Here is a 14,581-nt window from a genome sequence, read left to right on the forward strand (position 1 = left end):
TGACTTGGAGGGAGCCAGGGACACAGTTATTGCGGCAGATCTCTGATGGGTTATCTGGAGGAAGGCTGATGAGCTGTGGGCTGGTGGAGAGTCCTAAGAAAGGAGATCTGGATTTGATCTAAGATTGAACTCCAAAACCACCAGAGCCATTAGAGCTAAAGAGGACCCTGCCTCGGGAAATGAAACCATTTTATTTCACCCGATCTCGGGCAAACAGCAGGTAACAGCGGCTCCCACTGAGATAACACTGAGCTCATCGAGGCAGTTACTCTGAGGACCATCGGTGGGCTTGCTCTCAGATCCATCCCCCGCCTGCCCTCTGCCCTTTGCTCCAAAGCTAAGGGAACTACATTTCCCAGGCTCCTTTGCACCCTGGCTTCCAGGTAGGCTCAGCCAATGGGATACCCCGGCAGGAGGCCAGAGGGCGGGAGGAAGAGAAACCAGGGTATTTCTCCTTCTCTTGCTCTGCTTCTTCAGCAGCTAATATATCTTCCTCCTGGTCTCCACTCCCTGATGGCGGTCCTTGCACAAGGTCCTGGCTCCCCTGAAGGGCTCCAGCCTCTGGACCCTGGTCACATCATCTCTTCTACTGTTTCTCTGGCCAAGTGGCCACTCTCCAGGTTACTAACCTCAGAATTCCCTGTCTGTCCTCTCAGCTCCCCCATCACCCACTAGCCATTCCCTGAATTAAATCTTCTCTGTCTGAAAGATCGAAGATGATTTCTGCTTTCTTAGCTAAACCCTGACTGAGAAAACCAGAAATTTGAATCCAAGTCTACCTCCATAACCACCTAAAAGGTTCATATGCTCCCCCCCCAACCCCGCCCCCCGAAGAGGCAACATTCATATCATGCTTATGGTCACAGGCTTGGGGGGCCTCAAATCCCAACGTAGCTACTTGTTCACTTAGACAACTCACTTAAACTTTCCATGTTTCCATTTCCTCATCTCTGAGACTAGGATAGTAACGAAGAACAGATTGTGCTTTCCAAAGATGGCCATCAGCATAGCACCCAACCAGCAAGCTCTTCTGCAGGGGGACTCGTCACACCACCATCAGGAGGTGGAGTCTGATTCCCCTGCCCGTGAATCCAGGCTGGTCTTAGAGAATCAGAGCAAAGTGACACCACGTGGTCTCCAAGTAGGTCAGAAGCAAACTTGCAACCTCCACCTTGAGAAACACTTGGTCTCTCCACACTCCTTCTCAAAACTCAGTCACCATGTTGTAAAGAAGCCCGAGCCACGTGGAGAGACCACAGGCCACTCTTCTAGTCAACAGCCCGAGCTGAGCTCAGCTGTGAGTCACCCCATCCCAGATTTCCAGCGTGCGGGTGAAGGATCCTCCAGCTGACTCCAGCCCTCAGATATTCAAGGCATTTCATCGTGAGGCTGACAAACCATCATCTCCATGCTCCATTTGAATTCCTGACTCACAGACTCAGTGAAAATTCTGAAATAGTTGTCGTCTTACATCTTTAAGTTTGGGGTGGTTTGACTCACAGAAGGAATAACCTGAACATCATGGCACCTACTCCATGGATTTGTTGTGAAAATCAAATGAGTTATAAGTGTAACCTACTTGGAACAACACTTGCACATATAAAAAAAATAATAATAAATAAAATAAAAAAATAAAACTAAATTAAAAAAATTAAAAAACACTTGCACATACTAAGGGCTGCATAAATGGGACTGGTTTCTATTGTTATTTATTATACTTTCTGATGCTATTTCCATCCATTTCAATAAAACTATTCTTTTCAAAGTACTGACACCTCACTGTGGATACACTTTCTTTTTCTGGCCTCTGGCTTTCCTCCTAAGTCACTGTTTGTCTTCTGACCCCTCAGCTTCTTCTTCTTCTTCCTCTCCCCAACCTCTCCATGCTGCTGCACCCTCAGGCGCTGACCCCTTTTCTTCTCTCTCTTCTTGCCCCCCCAGGGATCTCATCCACCCCTGTGAGTTTGCTTACCAATCACTACTAGGTACTACTTGCAGCATGTGACAATTTTATAACCATGAGCTCATTTAATTCCTGTAACAGACCTATAAGGCAGGGACTATTCTGATCCACATTTAAAAGGTGGGGAGACTGAGTCACAGAGAGATTCAGTAACTCATCCAAGATCCAACAGTCAAGAGTGGAACCCAGACCTCCATGTAACTAGAGTCCTTGTCCCTCAAACAGGGTTTCTCAAGCCTCAGCACAACTGATATTTCGGTGGCTGTCCTGGGATTACAGGACATTCAGGATATCCACAGCACCCCTGGTCTCTACCACAGGATGCCAGGAGCACACCACTCCCTCCAGTAGTGACAACCAAAAATATCTCCAGGCATTCCCCTCAGATGTGCTCTGGGTGGGGGGGTGGGGGGCAGTGCTCCCCATGCCCCTGGTTGAGAACCACTGCACCAACTTATGCTGTGCTGCCTTCCATCTCCAAGGTAACTGAGCCCCGTCAGAACTCCCCAAAACTTGACTCTCCCCAGCCTTCTCATCTTAGCAAATAAGGCCCCCATTCACACAGGTTCCTAAACTACAAACTTAGACATCATCTCACCTCCTTTCATTCACTCTCACCCTTCCCCCTTCTGGTCTGTCAGGATGTCCGACCAGCACAACCACTGAAATGTGAGCCCATCCATAGTCCAGCCACCATCGCATCCCGGTGGGACACCACCAATCCCCTCCACCCAGGTCCCCCCTCTGCCATTTCAATCACCCTAACAGTCTGGTCCCAACAGAGCAGCTTGAGGAACCTCTTTAACCTGCCAACCTGCTTAAACCCTCCAAGAACTTCTCATCACATTTAATTGTGCACATATTCGCACAGCCACTCTAGTGAAGTGCCTTCCTCCCAACCTCAATCCCAGCACTCTCTCTTCACCATTCACCTTCATTTAGACCCTCCTCCCCACAGGGCCTTTGCATGACATTTGCCCTCCTCACCCCATTCTTCCCAGAGCTAGCTCTTCATCCTTCAGCTTTCAGCTTTCCTTGGCCACCCTCCAGACCCCCCTTTCCTCTTCTCCATCTTGACCCCTGGCTTATTTCGTCAGCAGCATTTATTGTAATATTTTGTTGATTTGCTTTTTTACTGTCTATAGTAGGTTGAACGGTGGGCCCCCAAAAGATATAAATATACCAGATCCCTGGAACCTACCTGTCAAGGTGACCTTATTTGAAAATAATAATAATAATAATAATAAAAGGACTTTGCAAGATGTAATTAAGTTAAGGATCTGCAGATCACAGTATCATCCTGGATTACCAGAGTGGGCCCTAAACTCACCAACAAGTGTCCTTACATGAGACACACAGAGGAGACAACCTGGTGAAGACAGGGTGGCACAGCCAGGAGCCAAGGAATGCCTGGAGCCACCAGAAGCTGGAAGAAGCCAGGAATGGATTCTCCATGAGAGCCTCCAGAAGGAGCTTGACCCTGCCCACACCTTTGATTTCAGACCTCTAACTTCCAGAATCGAGAAATGATATGTTTCTGTTATTTTAAGTCACCCAGTGTGTGGTCCTCTGCTAGGGCAGCCACAGGAAACCAGTACACTGCCCCTCTCCCCCACAAGGCCATGAACTCAGGAGATCAGAGAATGTATCTTCTGTGTTCTTTCCCAAAACTCCAGCAATCAGCACAGCTCCTATTGCTGATAATAGAATAGATGATTATTCTAACTCAAAGAAGCTCTGGATCTCTTCTTCACCGTCCCCAGACAGAAATTGTTCACACACATCTTCTTGGACTCAAGATAGGAAGCTTGCTCCCTCCAAAACCAAGTTTCTGAGATGGGGGTGGGGGGATAAGGGGATTCCACGTCCCAGGGACCATTTGGCAACGTCTGCAGACATTTTGCTGTCCCAGCTCCAGGGAAGAGGGTGCTACTGGTATCAAGTGGGTGGAGGTCAGGGATGCCACCAAACATCCTACAATGCATGGGGCAGCCCCCGGAAGAGAGAAAGACGAGACTCCAGCTGTCAGCAGGATGGTGAGAAGCTGTGCACTGAAGTTCATACTGCCAGTATATGCATGGACTGCCTCCTGACATCTATTCCTGCTTCTGCGAGCAGCCCCTCAGTGTCCCCTGGGGAACCACCCCTCCTCCTCCTTCACCTCTAGCTCTTTTGGGTGGGGTCAGCTCCTCCCCAACTCCAGGAATAGGTATATAACCTCAGCCTGGCCAATCAGAACATCATAATCTACTCACCACAATTGGTTGTGACTCTCCTCCCCACACACATACACAAAGAAATCATATCCAGTGAGGCATAGATTTGGGCTTGAGCAGCCATTTTTCACTATACACAAAAATGTGGGCATCTGAATTTGGAGCAGCCAGGCACCCTTGCCTGCCACCATGAGGGGAAAGGATGACTGAGAATGAGGGAAAACACTGAAAACACAGCAGAGTTAAGAGACTGGTAGGCGTGATCCTGAGATAGAGCCCCTGGATCCAGCTGGACCTGAACACATTTTCTCCCAAGCTTTTCAGTTATGTGAGCTAATAAATATTATTTTTTACTAAGCCAGTTTCAGTTGGGTTTTCTGTCACAAGGTCTAAAACTCTTAGTTAAAATTTCTGCAGACGGAGCTCAGAATTTCCTCAAACTTCAAACTTCTCCAACTGAACATCCCTTATTTCTTCCCCCCAAGGGACCTGACTTCCAAGTTCCTCCTAAAGCAGAGGACTCAGAACACCATCCCTGCTATCAGAGGGAGACAGTTCATCTCTACAATATGGTGAGATCTCTAGAAGCTCAGCTGTGCCCATCCAACACACCCTCGGGTGCTGCCCACTTCCTGGAACTATAAATGTAAACAAAGGAGGCAAACAGAACCTCTTTGGGCTCTTTAATATGTCCCAACCTCCTACACTCAATTGGCATGTCACCTCCTCCAGGAGGCTTACCCTGATTGCTTCCCTCCTCTCCGTTCCCACAATACCCTGGGCTCCACCCACCCATCACAGACTGTGTTCCACTCTCGGGTAACTGCCTATTTCCTCATCTGTTTCCATGAGCTACATGAGGGCCTGTGTGTTGTTCATCATGGAATTCTCCATCATCTTGTGCATGGCCTAATAGAAGTAAATATCCATGATGCGGGTGATATCCTCATTATTATTATTATTACCAGCAGCATCATCACCGTTTTCCCTATTTTACAGGTGAGAAAACCAAAGGCAGGAGAGGCCTGGACACTTGCCCAAAGTCACATAACTAGGAACCAGTAGATGCAGGATTGATCTCAAGCAATCCATACTTAACCACTGCTAACCAACCACCACTGACCAATAATAAGCAAGCACTCAACAAACACCCACTAAATCAGGGATCAATTGGTAAACTCCTTCTGTAAAGAGACAGACAGCAAACTTTTTTTGTCTTCGCAGGTCATAGCGCCTTTGTCATGATTATTCAAGAAATGGAAGCAGCCACAGACAATGTCAACAAATGAGTGTGACAGGGTATATCCATTAAATTGTATGTACGAAAGAAGGCATCAGTTATGGTTTGCTGTTCCAGTATTAAAGGAAGGATGAGAAAAGGGTTTCCTGGGTGGCTTAGTCAGTTAAACATGTGCCATCAGCTCAGGTCATGATCTCAGGGTCCTGGGGTTGAGCCCCACATTGGGCTCCTTGCTCAGTGGGAAACCTGCTTCTTCCTCTCCCACTCCCCCTGCTTGTGCGCTCTCTCTCTCCCCATCAAATAAACAAATAAAATAAAATAAAATAAATAAAATCTTTTTTAAAATAAAAATTAAAAATAAAGGAAGGACAAATAAACGAATAAAGTGAATATTTGATAAATATTTACTGAGCACCTACTATGTGCCAGGTGCTGTTCTAGGCACAAGGGACACAGCTGTGAACCAAACAGGCAAAAGCCTTGCCTGACATTCCAGTGGAAGAAGCTGATAATAAGCAAAGAAGTAAAAAAAACTATGTAGGTCAAAGGGTTGTAAGTGCTATGGCGAAAAATAATACAAGAAGAAGATGTGATAGTACAGAGGGGTGGGGAACAGGGGTGGGAGGTAGGTAGGTAGGTAGGGAGTACAATCTTAGGTGTGGAAACCAGGGAAGCTCTCTGATAAGAAACCTGAAGGAGATAAGAGAACAATCACAGTGTATATCAGGGGGAAGACAGATCTGTGGAGAAAGAACAGATGTGATAAGGCCCTGAGGCTGCATTGGGCCTGGTGGGTTCTGGGAGCAGCGAGGAGGCTCTGTGTCTGCAGTAGAGTGAAGGAAGGCAACAGAGTGGGGGAGGAGAGGGCCAGGAGGTGGGCAGAGGCCAAATCATAGACTCTCATGGGCCAAGATGAGGACTATCTTTTGCCCCAAAGGCAATGGAAGGATAACATTTCCCAGTACTAGAACCAAAAAGGAGGTCAGTGAACAGAAAAAAAAAAAATGGAATAAAAGAAGGTATAATACCAAATGTTGGCCCTCCCAGACTTCTGTCCTCATTGGCCATAGTAAACATGTTAAGATGAGGTCTTTGAACCAACCCAACCTACTTTGCTGAGATTTGATCCCACCCCAGGGCCCCAGGGCCCCAGTCCCTAGCTTAACCCCCTCCCCACCCCACCCCCCAGCCCATGGCTTTGGTTCAAGATCCTCATTCCCTATCCCACCATGGCTTCCTCCAAGCCAGCCCCTCCAGACTTGTATCTCTGAAGCCAGCTAGGCATCACTTTGCGGTTCTACAACATTCTCTTCTACGTCCACCCAACCCATTTCCTGTCCTCCCCGGCTCCCAATGAAACCAGCCTCAGCCTCTCCTGCAGTTGGATAGGACCATTGTGATGGAGTTATGGCCAATGAAACAAGAATGGAGGTGAAGGCACCACGTCTGGGCCTGGCCCATGAAAGCTTGCCATGGTTTCCCTCCTCACACTCTTCTTCCTCACCTTCTGGGATAGAGAGGAGTCCAAGGGCTTTAAGGAGAGGAGGACCATGGGATGGAAGGAGCCCAGGTCCTGTAGGGACTTTGTAAAGAAAAGCCACCCCCTTAACCCCCCAGTTGACCCAAACTAGATTGTGATGTGAGCAAGAAGTAAACCCTTACTGCTACTGAAATGTGCAGTTTGTTACAGCAGCTAACATTACACACCATGACGTACCACATCTAAGCCAACTTTGACTGAAATCAAATCAACAAAAAAGTTTCTCCCATTATTTTAGCATTTGCTAAATTTATTTATTTATCTATCTATCTATCTATTTATTTATTTTTAAAGATTTTATTTATGAGAGACACAGACTGAGAGAGAGAAGCAGAGACACAGGCAGAGGGAGAAGCAGGCTCCATGCAGGAGCCCAATGCAGGACTGGAACCACGCCCTGGGCCTAAGGCAGGCACCAAACCACTGAGCCACCCAGGGATCCCCAGCACTTGCTAAATTTAGCACATCAATCGCATCAGTAAGGAATTTAACTTAACCTATTACTTTTTAACCCACACACAACCCTGAGATAAAGGTGCTGTCCACATCCCCACTTTATAAATAAGACAACCAGGGCTCAAATAGGTTAAGTAATGTTTCTCTTCTTCAAGATCACAAAGGTAGTAAGTACCTGACTTGAAATTCAAGCCAGCCTCATATATAAAGAGTTCCTAAAAATCAATAAGAAAAAAAAAGGACAGCAGTCCCAGAAGGAAAAAAAATAATGGGCAAATGATATGAACCAATATTACTTCACCAAGAGGAAATAGAAATAGCTCTTAAACAAAAGAAAAGAGGTGGTTCAAACTCAGAATAAGAGAAATGTAAATTGAGCCATAATAAGCTCCATTTATCACCCATGAAGTTGGCAAGACTCCAAAATCTTAACAACAGAACAGTCTGTGGTAAGGTGATGAACAATAAGCACTCTCATGCTTTGTTAGTGGTAATGTAGTCGGAACAGCCCACATGGGAACAGGCCCTCATGGAGAACAATTTGGCCACACCTGCCCCAAACAAGAAGCTCACACCCTTTGAGCCAGCAAATCCTTCAGAGAGCTTATCCCATGGTGATACTTGCTCATGTGTATGTCAGCAATAATAACATTCTTGGGTAGCCAGGGACTAAGCTTTTTACAGTAATTCATTATCCCTCACAACAATGCTTAAAGGTAGGGATTTATTATCCCCATTTTACAGATGCAGATACTGAGGCACAGAGAGGTTAGGTAACACACCCAGGGTCACACAGTGGAGGAATCTAAAGATGATTCATGGACAAGGTGAATGGTTGCATTTAATGTGTCATAACAAAAGCCTGGCACAACTCAAGTGTCCATTGATAGAGGAGATGATAAAATAAGTGATCACGCCACTGAGCAATGAGATAGAGGTAGTTTTGGGTAAGAGTGGACAGCAAGAACCCCAGGACCAGGCTGTCCAGGGTTCCAATCTCCAGCTCTGCCGCTTTCAAGTTGGGTGGCCTGAGGCAAGTGAAAAATGAGGATCATATACCATCTACCACCAAGGGCATTATGAAGATTAAACAAGTTAATGTATAGAAAATGTTTACAGGGGCACCTGGGTGGCGTAGCCAGTTAAGCGACGCATTCCTGGTTTCGGCTCAGGTCTCTATCTTAGGGTCGTGAGATTGAGCCCCAAGTCGGGCTCAGCACTCAGCACAGAATCAGCTCAGGACTCTCTCCTTCTCCCTCTGCCCTCCCCCCGCTTCGCTGGTGCTCCCTCTCACTCGCTTTCTCTAAAATAAAGAAATAAATCTAAAAAAGAAAGAAAGAAAGAAAGAAGAAAGGAAGGAAGGAAGGAAGGAAGGAAGGAAGGAAGGAAGGAAGGAAGGAAGGAAAGAAGGAAGGAGAAAGAAAGAAAGAAAGAAAGAAAGAAAGAAAGAAAGAAAGAAAGAAAGAAAGAAAGAAAGAAAGAAAGAAAATATTTACAACAGGAACCCTCAAACTTTTTCTACAAATGTCTGGATAGTTAACATCTTCAGCCCCGCAGGCCAGACGGTCTCTGTGGCAACTCCTCAACTCCTTGGTTTAGCTGGAAAGCAGCCATGGACAATTTGTGCATGAAGCAATGTGCATGGCTGTGTGTGCCAATAAAACTTTATTTATAAAAACATGCTGTGGTCCAGGTGCACCTGTTGGACTGTAGTTTGCTGGCACCTGGTTTGGACTAATGCCTGGCACGCAATTAACACAATGTAAGTCATTTGTTAAATTAATGGACTATCTGGCATACCGTGCAGTCATTTTTTTATTTTTTTTTTGAATGAGGACAATCTCTATGTATTGATTTGGAAAGAGTCCCAAGATGATTTTTAAGTAAGGAAAGCAAGATGGAAAGCAGTCGGTGGTACGTGCCATCTTCCGTGTTAAGGGAGAAGGGTAGGAAATAAGAACCTATATTCCTATTTGCTTATGTTTGCATAAAGAAACTCTGAAGGAGAAAAAATGAGTGGGAAATATCAGAAAGGGAGACAGAACACAAAGACTCCTAACTCTGGGAAACGAACTAGGGGTGGTGGAAGGGGACGAGGGCGGGGGGTGGGAGTGAATGGGTGACAGGCACTGAGGTGGGCACTTGACGGGATGAGCACTGGGTGTTATTCTATACGTTGACAAATTGAACACCAATAAAAAATAAATTTATTTAAAAACAAAAAAACAACAAAAAAAAGAAACTCTGGATGGAAACACAGTCCACTTAAAAAAAAAAAGTAGTTACTCGTGGGAGAAGGCAGGAGCTGGGTATTTCAGTTAAATTTTTCCCTGTGCACCTTCTTATGTGTTTTAATATTTGAATCGTATGAATGTATTTATTTAACCAAATAAATATTTTAAAAATTCTTGCAGCTCTCTGCCCCCTATCGCAGGGTTTCTCAACCTCAGCACTATTGATGTTAGGGGCAGAGAATTCTCTGCTGTGTGTGCGATTATAGGATACTGCCAGCATCCCTGATACCCACCCACCGGATTTTAGTAGCATCTCCCGGCTGTGATGAAACATGTCCAGACTTGGTCAAATGCCCCGAGGAGGGGGTGCAAAGTCACCCTAGCTGAGAAATACTACCCCAACCCAACCTCCTGCTTGCTGTGTTATGCTGCCCCACGTCCTCCCTAAGAAGACTTTTTAGTGCGGGTTTCTCAGGTGTCAGACACCGTGCCAAGTAGTATTGAAATAGCACAACAGTCTTCGAAGCAAATGTCCCATTTTTATTCACGTGGTGGCATCAGGATCTGAATCCAGGTCTGGCCCCTCAGAGCCACTGCCCTCCAGCTGACCCGCTTTCTGACTCTCCCGCCCTGTCCCCTGCCTCTGCCAGTGGCACGGGGCATTCACAGGCTGGGGACCTTGACATCATCCAGGCCCTAGCGCCTGCCCCCGCTAGGTCTAATCAGCTCCCACGCTCTGGTGGGTCTTTCCCACAATGACTGTCACATTCGTCCTTTCCTCTCCGCTCCCTTGACCGTAAAGTTTCATCTCTGCCACCAGAATGTGGACTCCCAGAGAGGGGAGGTGAGTTAGGAGGTCTGGTGGTCAGGGTGACGCCTGGGATAGGATCCTCACTCGGCCTCAGACCTCAGAGGGACCATCCAGCTTGGGGACGCGCTCTGCTCTGACCTCGAGCAACGAACCACTCCCACCAGACTCTGAAGACCCCCCCCACAAGCTCTCACCTCAGGGCCTTTGCATGGCGGTACCCCCGCCAGGGGCAGTGTGTCCCCAGATTCACAAGGCTCATTCCCTCCTTTTCCCCAGGTCTCTGCCCAAGTCAGTGGGGCCTCCCGGCCCACCCGTTCCAGAGCGTGACCCCCGCACTCAGGAGCTCCCTTTCCTGCTTTGATTTCTCCAGAGCACGTACCCGTGCCCCATAAGTTACGTGTTTCTTTATCTGCTCACTGTCAGTCTTGCCCGCTACAAGGCGGGCTCCTCAGCGCCAGGGCTCTGTGTGTGTGTGTCCTTCCCGCTGTCCCAGCAGCAAAAAGAGGCCTGACGTACATCACAACTGCCGTAGAGCACAGGCCCTCTTCCCCGCCCTCTTCCCTAGAAACTGGGGCACGAGCTGAGCTTTGAGGAGAGACACGATGAGCAGAGGCAGGAAGGCACAGAGCTCCAGACCTAGGGAGATTGGAGAACAGCCTGGAGCCTGACAGAGCTGGCCATAGGGAGCCAGAGCAACAAGAAAACTCTTACTCATGCTTCAAAACACAGCACAGGTGTCCCCTCTTGCATAAAGCCTGACATGGCCAGGCAATGTCTAGCCTTTGCTTCAGGGCCCCCAGCCCAGAGCTTTCTCCCTCTGTCCCAGTCCCGACCACACAGGCCAGGGGGTGTCTGTCTCCCCCAGTCTGAGAGCACCTCGAGGGCCAGGCCTGGCGCAGGTCCTCAGCACTGCCTGGCACAAAGAGGCTGCAGCCCTGCGATCCCCACAGCTGCCTTCCCTTGTGCCCTTCATCCGACAGCCGGCTGTAGGCAAGATGTGGGCATGGGGATGGAAGTTCATCCTCACATTTATCCACTTCCCCATCAGCTGCTGTTAAAGCCTCACTGGGGACCTTGACAGCCCGCGGGGCTGGGGCCTGACAGGTCCTATGGCTACTTCCCCATCACTTGGAAGCCAGGAGAGAAGCAAATATAGGCAAATCTGGGATGGCCTGTAGCCAGAGGGAGCTGGGTCTCTGGAGTTCCCTCATCCTTTCAGGAAGCCCTGCCTGTGCCAAGGAGGGTGGGCCACCCACCTCCCCAACCCCACCACCCTGTCCCCAGGGAATGCCCCCTGGGACCCCCACAGGCCCACTCCCTGAGCAGTCACTTCCCCTCTCCGCATCCGCACGTGGCATCTCGGATCCCCACCAAAACACAAGTCCCTGGCCCAAAGCCTTCATTCCAGAGTGAAGCCTGAAGGCCAGAGGTGAGTGTCGGCTCAGAATCCCAAGGCAGGTGAGACCCCTGGAGCCCCCAGCCCCCAGCATACACTGCTTCCACCCAGCACCCAGGAGACCATAAGGACCCAAAGAAGGTGCTTCAGAGAGGGGATCCAGTCACGTTACCGCCTCCACCCCAACCGCATTCAAATAGGGATTTGAATATATTTCCTGAGTCTCACAGGGCCCCGCTCTGTACAATCCACCCTCCCCGGACCTGGGCCCTCGCAGTAATCCCTACAGAGAAAGAGCAGCTGTTTCTAGGCCCCAAAACCCCAGGACCCAGTCTTAGGCTGGAGAACAAGGCTTTTCTCAATGTCCCCCTGGGATGGATAGAACTGAGAAGACCAGAACCCAGGGGCTCACAGCCCCCCACCCGTCCCACACGCCCCGGGCCCAGGCAGGAAGCGAAGGGGAAGAAGATGTGAGGGGAAGGAAGGGGCCCAGGAGGAGGAGATACATGTGGGGGAAGAAGTTGGTGGAGGCCCCTCCCCCATAGGCAGAAGGAGGAGGGGGGATGTCAAAGGAGGTGAAATCCTCAGGCACCCTGTTGGCCACCTAAGAGTTCCCAGGTAACCCTCAAGACCCCCACAGAGTCCCATCTAGGGGCTTGAACCTCAGTGAAGTCAGCCTGGGCTTGGGAGCGTTAACCTCAAGTTTGTCAGTTCTTAGTCTAAATGTGCACTAACCCAGAGCCTATTAACCCATCCCGGTTAACCTTGGGTGAGACACCCCAGAATCTCAGAGTTTGCCATCCCCTCCATCCCTTCCCCCTATCCCCCCTGTGCCAGCCCCAGAGTCCGCAGCATATTCCCTTCTACAACCCAGACCCAGAGTTTCAGGGTATTAATTCCCCTGGTGCTAGCCTGGGGTGCCCCCCACCTCCAACCCTTGGCACTCCAGCCAATGGCAGGCTCACCTGGGACATCTGGGGGCGCAGGTTGACCTCACGCAGGTTGATGGCATGGGGCAGCAGGTTGTTGAGCAGCTGGCACAGAAGGACGCCATCCCGGAGGGCCTGTGCCAGCTCGCACACCTGGGCCCCGTCCCAGGTCACACGGTGGCTGGGCGGCAGCACCCGACACTGGATCAGCCAGTGGGTACACTGGCGCCACAGCTCCATGGCTGCTGCCTTACCGGGTCAGCCCTCGCGCCCTTGCGGCCTCCACCGCCTGCCTGCCTGCCTATGCTAGCTAGCTACCACTTCCTCTTCTTTGCCTGTAACTGTCGCCCTGAGAGGGGGTGGAGGAGGAGGAGCCATGGGGGGCGGGAGCAGCTGCAGCCCAGCCCCTTCTATGTAGGACCTGGCATCTCTTTCCCCCACCAGCTCAACACAGGCCTGGGCCCCGGGGAGTGGGAGGTTGCTGGTGGAGTTACTGAGGCCTGTCGCCTTCCTCCATATCCAACCCATGAGCAGTACGACCTCGGCAACATACTCAACGTCTGCTCTCTTCTGACCCCTCTCTCCTCTGCCTCTGCCTTGGTTTGGCACCCAACATCTCAGCTTGACCTAGCATAGCCTCCTCTACCCTGGTCCCCAGGCTACCCACCCCCTTATCCCCACAGTCTGTCCTCCCCACGGAGGCGCACACCTGTGAGCATCTGGGCAAGTCATGATGTCTCTCCTCTTCTTATAGCTCACCACCCTGCAGCCAACAAGGCCCTACATGACACGTTCCTCACCTCTTCCACTCACCACTTTCCCTCACCCACTCTCCTCCAGCCACGCAGGGACTGCTCCTCGAGGACCCCAGGACACCCCAGAAATGTACCTCAAAATCCTGCCACAGGGCCTTTGTACATGCTGCTTCTCCGCCTTAGGCAAGCAACTTCAAGGCTAACTCCCTCACCTCCAACAGTTCTTTGTTCAGTGTCACCTTCTCATGAAATCTTCCCAGATCTCTCCATTTCAAATCATAGACTTTCCTTCCCATGTCCCTACATTAAGTCCTGATCACTATCCAACAAACCTGACATTTTATTAGACTTATTTCTGTATTGTCTATTTAGAAATCTGTGTCTCATATGTTCCTAGCACCTGGCATGAATATATATGTTCCATAAGTATTTGTTGAATGAATAAATACATGGTTGGAAGCTTTCTTTCGGCCCTGCCTCTAACATTCCCAAATTCATTTCTTTATTGCTATGGCCCTGGCCACCATCATCTCTTTCCATAGACTTCGATGGTGTCGTTAATCCATTCGTTTATCAAACATTTACTGTCTTTCGTAGACCTTATCACTACCTGAAATCATTTTGTCTATAAGGTCTCTCTCCCCACCTCCACCCCACTAGGCCCAGTAGACTCCCCTCCTCCGACCATCTCACAAGGCACGCCCCTTGGATTTTCTTTTTTAATTCTTTAACCACAAGGGAGCGCTAGGCTCCTTCACTTGGGCATTACCCCCCTACCTCCTGACTGTACCAAAACTAGGACGGAGGAGGTCAAGAAAAAGTGGCTCCCCTCAGCTCCTCCTGAGCCTCGAATCTCTTCCACATTTGCGGGGGGTGGGGAGGGGGCGGGGGTGGAGTGGGGAGGGGGTGAGGAGCTGAGCTTAGAAATCACCCGCTTTGTGATCCCACGGGCACCGAAACTTTTCATCCCCAACCATCCTGGGCGCTCTATGAGTCCATTTCCTCATCTGTAAATTGGGTGACAGTCACCTTCACCGTTCA

The 14,581-nt window shown here is 49.4% G+C and overlaps 1 protein-coding gene across 3 annotated transcripts in view; it reads right to left on the bottom strand.

Annotated features, from left to right (window-relative positions):
* The window catches only part of VAV1 (vav guanine nucleotide exchange factor 1), a 49,961-nt gene extending 35,767 nt beyond the window's left edge, over positions 1 to 14,194 (bottom strand). For 2 of the 3 annotated variants that reach the window (XM_055342962.1, XM_055342960.1), the window contains exon 1: positions 12,822 to 14,193. In XM_055342962.1, the coding sequence (XP_055198937.1) occupies positions 12,822 to 12,910 (89 nt within the window). In that variant the 5' untranslated portion in view covers positions 12,911 to 14,193. Of the gene's footprint in view, positions 1 to 12,821 lie in introns of all 3 variants that reach the window. The other variant, XM_055342961.1, reaches the window with a different exon arrangement.
* Between the last annotated feature and the right edge of the window lie 387 nt (positions 14,195 to 14,581).

The sequence above is a fragment of the Nyctereutes procyonoides genome, unplaced genomic scaffold (assembly GCF_905146905.1).
Source record: "Nyctereutes procyonoides isolate TBG_1078 unplaced genomic scaffold, NYPRO_anot_genome, whole genome shotgun sequence".
NCBI lineage: Eukaryota > Metazoa > Chordata > Mammalia > Carnivora > Canidae > Nyctereutes > Nyctereutes procyonoides.